We start from the raw sequence: 9,735 nt of genomic DNA, 5'->3' as shown, positions 1-9,735 counted from the left end.
TTTACACCACAAAGTTGGTGGATGTAGTAAATGTAGATTTATTTATTTGAAATCTAATCAAATGTACACATATTAATCCCATTTCAGACTATACTAGATTTTCCATCACTTGAGGTCTGCAGTACGTTGGGGGGGCATTAAAAATAGGCTATATATTCACAACTATACTCATCTACAGTATATTTATTATTAAGTGTTATGGTCTTATAAGACCATTTCACCCCCGAAATTTTAATGTGGCACAATGAGGCTTCAGCTTTTTGGGCCGCCAAACGCCCCCTAGAGGAGGAACTATGCGGCCCATACAAACAGAAAGTTTTGCGCGTAATGACAGAACGAAACACGAGTTTGAGCTTACAATGCCCTCTACCGGAAGGAGGGCAATCGCTGTCCATTGTCAGTGACGCCAAATATTGTGCATGAATGATTTTTTTGGTGTTGTAAAAAAAAACACAGCAACCACTTTAATTATTAAAAATTATGTTATTTTAGTGCATAACCTGATCATTTAGTGCTCCTATCTAGCTATTTAAAACCTATCCAAAACCTTGCTGTGACAGTGCACCACATGTAAATCACTTGCTCTCTGATGCTCATTCAAATATACATTGTTGCAACAGTGACTCTTAGGAAACCTGTCAAAGGACATATTTTCACCTGCACAATTTGTTCCCTTTTCCCATGGTCAATTGGCCTTCTACTTTAATCATAAAAATCCTCAAATAGTTAATCATTGGAATTATTCACATGGAGTTTAAGGGTCATGAATAATAACTAACACACACACACTATTAAAAACACAAACACATGAGTCCAATTTGACTTTTTTATTTTACAAAGAAACTTCCAGAAGCCATCCTTAAACTTAGATGTTCCTGTAAAGAGAAAACGCAAAGATTAGAATCATAATCAGCATCCGGCCTTTTGATTTAAACAGATCCGCAATTAAACCACACACTTTATCAACAATTGTAGAAATTCAGTGAGCATTATGACAGTTATTACAAAAGGATTTTTAAAGTTATTTGCAATATAAAAGAGAAAAGGTTCTTCAAAGCCGTTTCAATACAAAGTTTCACATAAGCACATTTGCTGTCACTCTTAAAAGGAGTTCACCCAAAGATTACAATTCTGTCACCACTCACATCATGTTCCAAACCAGTAAAACTTTTCATCTTCAGTATCAGAACATAACTGAAGAGGAATCAGAGATTTCTGTCCCTCTAGAGACAATCCATGCAACTAGTGACACTTCAAAAAGTTCATAAAACTAATCCATCTGAAGAGAGCAGTATAGTCCAAATTTTCTAATTAAACACGATCGCTTTATATGATGAACAGATTGAATTTAGATTTATCCACATAAAAACATTGATCAACACACACGTTATAAACAGAAGCTCAAGCATGCTCGATTGACGTGCAACAACCAATGAGGTTCATTCTTGTGTTACACAGCACGATTGAGCTTCCACAGGACCCAATGAGATTTGTTCTCGCACATCTAGGAAGTACAGATGAGCTTCTGTTTATGTTTGATCAATGTTTATATAGGAATAAAAGCCAAAATTCAGTCTCATGTAAATCTCTTCATATAAAGCGATCATATCTCTTCAGAATATTTGGACTAAGCCACTTAATTCATTTTGTTGAGTTTTACGATCTCTTTATGAACGTTCTGAATCGTCAAAGTAGCTGCGTAGCTGTAAATGGAGAGACAAACATCTCTCAGATTTCATTAAAACCATAATTTGTGTTCCCAAGATGAATGAAAGTCTCATGCTGCGTTCACACCAAACGCAAAGAGCGCCAGGAGCGAATTATTTCAATGTTAAGTAAATGGAAAGGCGCGTTGACGCGCGTCTGGAGGCCCTGCGGCGCGATTTCGCCTCATTTGCCCGTCCAGTTCATGCTAATTTAGCGACTTGCGCAATACGTGCGAATGGTGCTTTTTGTGCATTCACGCGTTTGAAGCGAATTCGCGTCCGACGCCCGGGTTGAAAAATTGGAACTTTGCCATCAATTCACGCCGTGTTAACCAATCAGGAGCCTGCTTGCTGCTGTCACGTGGTAAAGTGACGTGATGAGAAACCTTGCTTAATCTAAAAATACTACTATTGTGTCACAAAATGTAGTTAAGACTTTTTCAGCTGGGAATGTAGTAGTTTAAAGCTCAAATCTGTGGTTTATTTATCAAGAGAGAAATGTGTTTTTGGAGTTGTGAGCTGCTGGCTCTGATGTCCTGTCCTGGTTCGTCTTGTGTAGATCTAACAGGCGATCTTTGCTCTCATGAATCTATCATTTGTTGTCTGCCAAATCGTTTTGAATGAAGGCAAAGAGAAGTTTCACAAGTTTATTTTTTAAGATATTTAAATATACATGCAGTGAAGATAATGTAGGAGTTGCCTGGACCACATTTGTGTGACTATTAATGTTTAATATATATTTTGAATGAAAATGAAAAGAGGCAGAGCTGTTTTATGACATTTCTCCTGGAGGCCTTGAATGCGCGTCTATTTAGCTTCAAATGCTCAATTTATACATCAAATTTAAACAGCGAATTGGACGTGCGAATGGATTCAAAATGTGCAAGCGTCCAACTAGACGCGGTAGACACGATTTTGACGCTCTATACGCGTTCGGGGTGAACGCAGCATCATGGGTTTGGAAAAACATGAGGGTGAGTAATTAAATGACAATTTTCATTTTTGGGTGAACTAACCCCATAAAGTGCTCACTAAAGCTGGTAAAAGCACGACAAAAAAAAAAAAGGTTGATGACTAGGAAACCCTTACTATGAACACTACTTCACACAATCACAAAAGAGAAACACTATAAACACTAGTTGTTTCAGACGCATTTACAAGCCGTCAGGAAATTCATAGAGGAAAAACACAACAGCAGTCGTCCACTGACAGGAGCTTACTTTGCCACAATGCTGTCGTTCTTTGCAAGCCTCAGGAGGGAGTCATCAGCTTCACCCTGTAGAAGACAATGCAAACGTCTTGAGACGACAACAGATGTGACACCATACATTTGTATGAACACCTTCCAAATTTTACACAAACTTAGCATCCTACACATGATGTAATGATGCAGTAGAATGGGATTTAGGTGTGATTGAACATACATACCATTCTACGGATGGCACCACAGATGGCGTAAGTCTTGAACTGGCCATTGAACCTGCCTGTTGCCCTGTCCACCTGTAACAAACAGATCGAGAGGCTCATTAATAAAATCACAACTCTGAGTTTTTATTGGTGTGATTATATTATAAGAGACTAATAGCTATTGGCATTTAAAAGAAATGAGTCCCAATACAGTTTTTCTATTTTCCTTACCAAATATAATATGGTGTAAAATACGTGTTCATATTTGTGTAAATTGCATTTATAAATGTCTACACAGACTAGTTTTGTAATGGTCAAACTCATGTCAAACCTCAGCAATGTTGAGTTGGATGGAGGCATGGTCCTTGGCACCAATGATTCTGTTGCTAGCAGAGCTGGGAATAAAAAAGACAAAAATAACAGTTTAATAATATATTGCCAAATTTGACATGATTTGTGCGCTAACTATTTATAACCAGTATTAAACTGTGCTAATGTGACTGTCACTCAACTCTAGCACATAAACGATAGCTCGTGTTGCGCACACCAGTCACAATAGTATTAATATAAATACAATAGATTTTTCACAAACTCACCATTTACGAGGGACGTACAGGTCCACGAATTCACCAGCGTCGTTCTGCATCTTATCTTTACTTGATGACTGTCAATCAGCTCAGTCTGCATTAAACAAGGAGATCAGTCAATCAAACAAACTTCTTAACACGTTGGAGGCACAGTTGAGTCTTAAATTTTGGACATTTATTTCTTGGGTCTGGCGAGCGGCCGCGATGAGCGCTGCTCTCCACATGTGTAGCGACATGTGTACCACATTTATTCACAATAAAACGCGAAGAAAACGCGAATATCTGATACACACTGTGTAGAACAGTTCCGTGCATAAAATATAGAAGAAAAAACGTTGTAAATATGGGCTCAAAACAGCAAAAAATATAATTGTAAGCAAGAGCTCATGGTGTTCTTACCGATTATCACAAATGGCCGACACGGAAAGGAAAGAGAAAGGGTCAGGAAGTGATGTAACAGGAAAGCCAGAATAAGAGTGCTCTTCATGCTCTTAAATATATTTTCTTCTCAGTGCCGAAATGGGAAATTTTTCAGTTTTCTGTTATAAATGCAAATAAAAAGAAATGAGTGGCAATGTTTTAAGTGTGAGGAATAAATCTTCCTCATCTCATCTGTTGAAGCCTTCCATCCCACATAGTAGACAACAGCCCACTAATTTTATAAATCTAACTATTATAAGACAATGATTAAATAAATTGCACATTAATAAATAAACCTCAGATACAGCCATCTCAAAAATGTCAGTGGAAGTTTTTTTTTTTTCAATGTTAAAATATATAATAATATGTAGGCTATACCTTCATATTATACCAGACAGTAGTTGAAATGCAGCCTACATTCTGCATAATTCAACAATTTTTTTTACTGGAAATTAACTTCAATACAAAACACTGCGCAATCCCACGGATACAACCACCTTTTGAGTGTTCTTTATTTGAAGGATATATTAAAATAACTATTTCACACCTGCTTTGTTTTCTTCTTGTTGTTTTTTCTCATGCGCCAAATGCTAAACAATAGATTCCGACTTGCGGCAAAATACCATTATGAGAGTCTGTGGGAGATGTGAACAGCTTGTAAGCACTGACAGACCATCAGAGTTATACAATACAATGAGAGAAAGGGAATTCCATCCTCTTAGTCATTCCTCTGTCTTAAAGGTGCTGTATGTAGGAATGACAGCTAGTGGTTAAAATGGGTACTGTAGTCCAAATTAAAAATAAAGTTTGCCCGGCACACCTCCTCCTCAGACTCGATGCTCGGGGTTGCCAGTTTAAAAACAATGGCAGGTGAGGTTGTGAGGAGACTTACGCACTGTAAGTTGATGTGTTGATTTATCTGTGTTTTAATATGCTCTCGTTCATAGAGATTTTTAGATGGGTGCTGAGGCTTTTTAGGTTGGGTAGAATCTGCGATCTCTGACTAAATTTGTTTGCTGACTTCCATGGCAGCAATACGCAGTGTTTTACACCAACTGGCAACCTGTGGTGTCGAAATACTATTGGGAAAATTGGCAAGTTATCCAAATGACCATCTCTGAAATGAAAGCTCTAGCATAAGTTCTGCTGGGAACTCAATTACTACGTCACTTATTGCCTTCATTCTAACCCAATTATATTCTCATGCTCACCGTATAAAAGCCCGGTACTTACACATGTTTGAGTTCGCAGATACTGAAGTGACGATTACGCAGATCTGAAGCGACGATTACCCCCATCCTCCCCACCAACACCAGGATGGTCCTGTCCATACCTCCCGGGGGGTCGGCTGCGCCCCTGCCCTCGTCTTCAGGCAGGAATTGCAGATCCGATACCCTCGGATTATGCCTACGGACGGGGCCTACGCCAAATTGACTTTGTATATTATTAGCTTGCTGAGCTATTATTAAATGCACTATTGTCGATATAATTCTCCCGAGTCTTTCCTGCAGAAATCCCTTTCAATGAAATATTTAAATGAATTCATAGTTGGATTTAACAACTGAAAAAGTTTGTTCCCGGTTAAATGTTATTCCTTTGAATAGTGTCTTCTGAAATCTTTTTTTCTTCTCTAAATTGTCTTATTCAAGCAGATTTTTTTCTTGTCCTGATGTTTAATCATTCATCTTGTATTAGAGCATTATTGGAGGACCACTAGAAAAAGGACAATTCAAGAAAAGTTTTTTTTAATAACAATTTATTTAGTGTCCTTTATATTTACAATTTGCAGTTGGATGTTGTACATGGACTAAAATACATCTGTATTTGTTAAAAGTCATAATATGGTGAAAAACTGTCACAGGGACACACTTGTACTATTGATACGCATTGTCTTGAGATTGTGTTGGAGCCAACCAAAAACACAATCAAAACAACAAAACATGGTTTACTCGTGGTTATGGACTGCACCGGACAGTCCCGTCAACAGCAACATCAACTGGAAACACCAAATCAAACAGTTGAAGGAAACCAAAGAAAATACTAATGCAATTATTATACAAGATGTGTTTATGAGTATAAAAGACCTCCAATATTTGTAATGAGACAATGACGTGAAATAGACAGTACATAATAAAAAATACATAATGGGAATGAAAGTATAATAAAATCTATATAATAAAAACTATTTTAAAAGTTATTATGAATTTACCTCAGAAACATGCTCACATTGCACACAAAACACCCCAGACACTTATTCACACGCTATTTGGCATTGCACCTCAGTTAAAAAAATCTGGGAAAAAGTCTCTGACTCACTATCCAACCTTGTGGGTTGTCACATCCCGCTGTCTCCCTCTCTCTGTATATTAGGTGACATATCCATAATCAATTTAAACAGTACAAACAGTCAGTTACTCTTAGTGGCTTTAACTATCGCCAAGAAAACTATCCTCATGAACTGGAAATATAGGAACTCCATACACATTTCAACTTGGAAAAATGTACTAATAGAGTACATCTCCATGGAAAACTTGACTACCTCCACTCAAAATAATACTTCAGAATTACTACACCCTTCTTGGTCATCTCTCTTTAACTTCCAACAGTCATGAATCCACTGACCTTCTTTGTCTGAAGCCATCCTCAATGATATACCATCAATAATCACACATGATTGAGGGTCAGGAAGAGGTAGGAATATAAATAAAATGCCTATAAAATTATATTTAAATTTCTCTTTCTCTTTTTCGCTGCTTCCGGACCCTGGTTGGTTATTGCATACTGGTCCCGGCCATGTGCAGTTCTGATTAGTTGTGGGTGGGTGTGATGTGGGGCGGGGGGCCTTGGGTTTTCACCCTCCAGCTTGTACTTCTGCCTGGGATTTCTTGTCTCCGGCTGGCACAGCACTTTTCTCGCTGTTTTAATGCTTCACATATTAGATGAGGTGCACACACACATTCATTTGGAGCATGAAACAAGGTTTAAAGCAAAGAGAGAAAACAAAAAAAGAAAAGGTACACATATAGTGAGGCGTGGGTATGGCGGCCTGGGCTTTGCACCGGGCTGGTTCCATGCTACACGCCATGCTGTTTTTTAATGCATTATACACTAGTCGACATAAACATATTATGAGTCTAACAATGAAAGTAGCCATAAAAAAAAAAAAACAAAGACAGGGTAAGCGTGGCATGTGTGTGACGGCTGGGGATGGGTATGGATTTTGGGCCCCTGGGCCCCGCTGCACCTCACCTTGATAGCCCGTTGCAATATGATGCTGGCGGGGGTCTATCGTGTGCCATGGCCATGAGGGGTATCAGAGGCAGCTTTATAATACCTTATTATTAATGGCTGTATCAATATTACCGTTATTAATAATATTACTATTATTATTATCATTACTATTACAACTTCTACTATTATCACTACTATTAATGGCTGTATAAATATTACCATTATTATTATTATTATTATTATGTTTTTGTCCTCTTCCTGATCCTTTAATCTCCCCCTCATTCTGGATGAAATGAGTATATTTGTTCATATGTTTATCATTACTACTACTGCTAATACTATTATTACTATTTATCATTTCTTATTAATTTGATTCATCATTATTATTATTGTTGTTATTATTATTATTATTATTATTATTATTATTATTAATATTGCTATTACTTTTGCTGTTGTCACCTTACTCATACCCCATTTTCCATTTCCATTTCCATTATTTATTTATTTTTGGGATATTATCTTCATCATCATTATTTTTGTTATTATTATTTATTTATTTATTTATTTATTTATTTATTTATTTATTTATTTATTTATTTATTTATTTATTTATTTATTTATTTATTTATTTATTTATTTATTTATTTATTTATTTATTTTTTATTTTTTATTTATTTATTTCTCTGGTTATGTCTGTTGTACTTCCCTACATGCTCCTTTATTCAAATATTTTTCCATTCCCACACCCAATTACACTTACAGTTACACACACACACACACACACACACACACACACACACACACACACACACACACACACACACACACACACACACACACACACACACACACACACACACACACACACACACACACACACACACACACACACACACACACACACACACACACACACACACACACACACACACACACACACACACACACACACACACAAACACACACACACACACACACACACAAACACACACACACATATATACCCAAATCGTACTGACCATAATGTATGTTTTGTTGGTCTATGTAATTTTCATCTAATTTCTCATTTGTAAATATTGTACTGTTTGCATAATAAAAAAATAAATAAAAATAAAAAGTTATTATGAATTTATAAATAAACTTAAATAAATGCAGTTAAACCTCTTGTCTACAGTATACTTTAGGAAATAATGTTCCCTATAAATATTGAAATAAATACTCAACATAATAATAATAATAATAATAATAATAATAATAACAATAATAATAATAATAATAATAATAATAATAATAATAATAATAATAATAATAATAATAATAATAATAATAATAATAATAATGTCTATTTAAAGGGATAGTCCACTCAAAAAATACAATTTTGTCATCATTTTTTCTCACCCTCATGTTGTTCCAAACCTGTATGAATTAATTTCTTCTGTTGAACACAAAAGAAGATCTTTTAAAGATTTGTTAACGGTATCCATGAACTTATTTTTCATATCTTATTTTTTTTTTCCCTAGTATGGAAATCAATACCTTCAACTGTTTGATTACCATCATTCTTCAAAATATCTTATTTTGTGTTCAACTGAAAAAAGAAAGTCATACAGGTTTAGAACAACTTTAAGGGTGAGTAAATGATGACAAGATTTTCATTTTTTGGTGAACTATCCCATTACATTATTACCTTTATAGAATAAAATATACTTTATAATGCTAATTGTTTCAAGCAAGAAACAAACAAAATTATTGATATATCTAAAAGCATCATATAACTCACCAGCAATAAAGACTGAATTATGAGATCAGCTTTAATTTCTCCAACAGTCCAGTATGAAATGAAAACCTATTTTGGTTCCTAAGCTGCATTTATATCCTCCGTAAGCCGACCCATCAACGAATGACGTGATCCATTGACATGTTTCCCAAACAATTTTGCATATGTTAGAGGCTCCATTGGATGGATTCCATGTTTTATAGTTTCCATAATGGAATCTGCATTCATTCTGCTACACTGGCCCAAGGCAAAGTGAGTGTGACAATCGTGTTAATTGACATGCGGTAAATGTGAAAGGTCAGTCGTGGGCAAAACTTCTGCTAATCCTCCCACAGATCCATCAATATTATGATGTTATGTTTTTTTTTTAATTATTATTCAGTTTTCCATTAGACATACGCAAAACCATGAATATTTACCTTAGTATAATCATCAGATAGATAAAAGAGATAAACGGCAGATGTCAGATAATGCTGACATTTTAAGGCCTTCCTTGTAGAAAAATAACAGTCAAAACCATAATGAAATATCTATCTGGGGATGAATATTTAAAGGTTTACTTAACTATAACTATATGCTAACTACAATTTAACTTTGCTTTCCTGTA

At 35.7% G+C, this 9,735-nt stretch overlaps 2 protein-coding genes across 2 annotated transcripts in view; one reads left to right on the top strand and one right to left on the bottom strand.

The window, feature by feature from the left end:
• The window catches only part of tcea2 (transcription elongation factor A (SII), 2), a 774,534-nt gene that overhangs the window by 406,833 nt on the left and 357,966 nt on the right, over positions 1–9,735 (top strand). The window lies entirely within an intron of this gene.
• On the bottom strand, positions 813–4,129 carry rps21 (ribosomal protein S21). Its single transcript, XM_079802321.1, has 6 exons — positions 4,100–4,129; positions 3,710–3,794; positions 3,445–3,508; positions 3,135–3,206; positions 2,927–2,982; positions 813–875 (listed from the first exon to the last, which is right to left on the bottom strand). The coding sequence occupies exons 2-6, from the start codon at positions 3,757–3,759 to the stop codon at positions 866–868; spliced, it is 252 nt and encodes an 83-aa protein (XP_079658447.1). The 5' UTR covers positions 3,760–3,794; positions 4,100–4,129; the 3' UTR covers positions 813–865.

Source organism: Gobio gobio (genome assembly GCF_949357685.1).
Source record: "Gobio gobio genome assembly, chromosome: 21".
NCBI lineage: Eukaryota > Metazoa > Chordata > Actinopteri > Cypriniformes > Gobionidae > Gobio > Gobio gobio.
The sequence above is the reverse complement of the archived record's forward strand: the minus strand, read 5'-3'. Positions and strand labels throughout refer to the sequence as shown.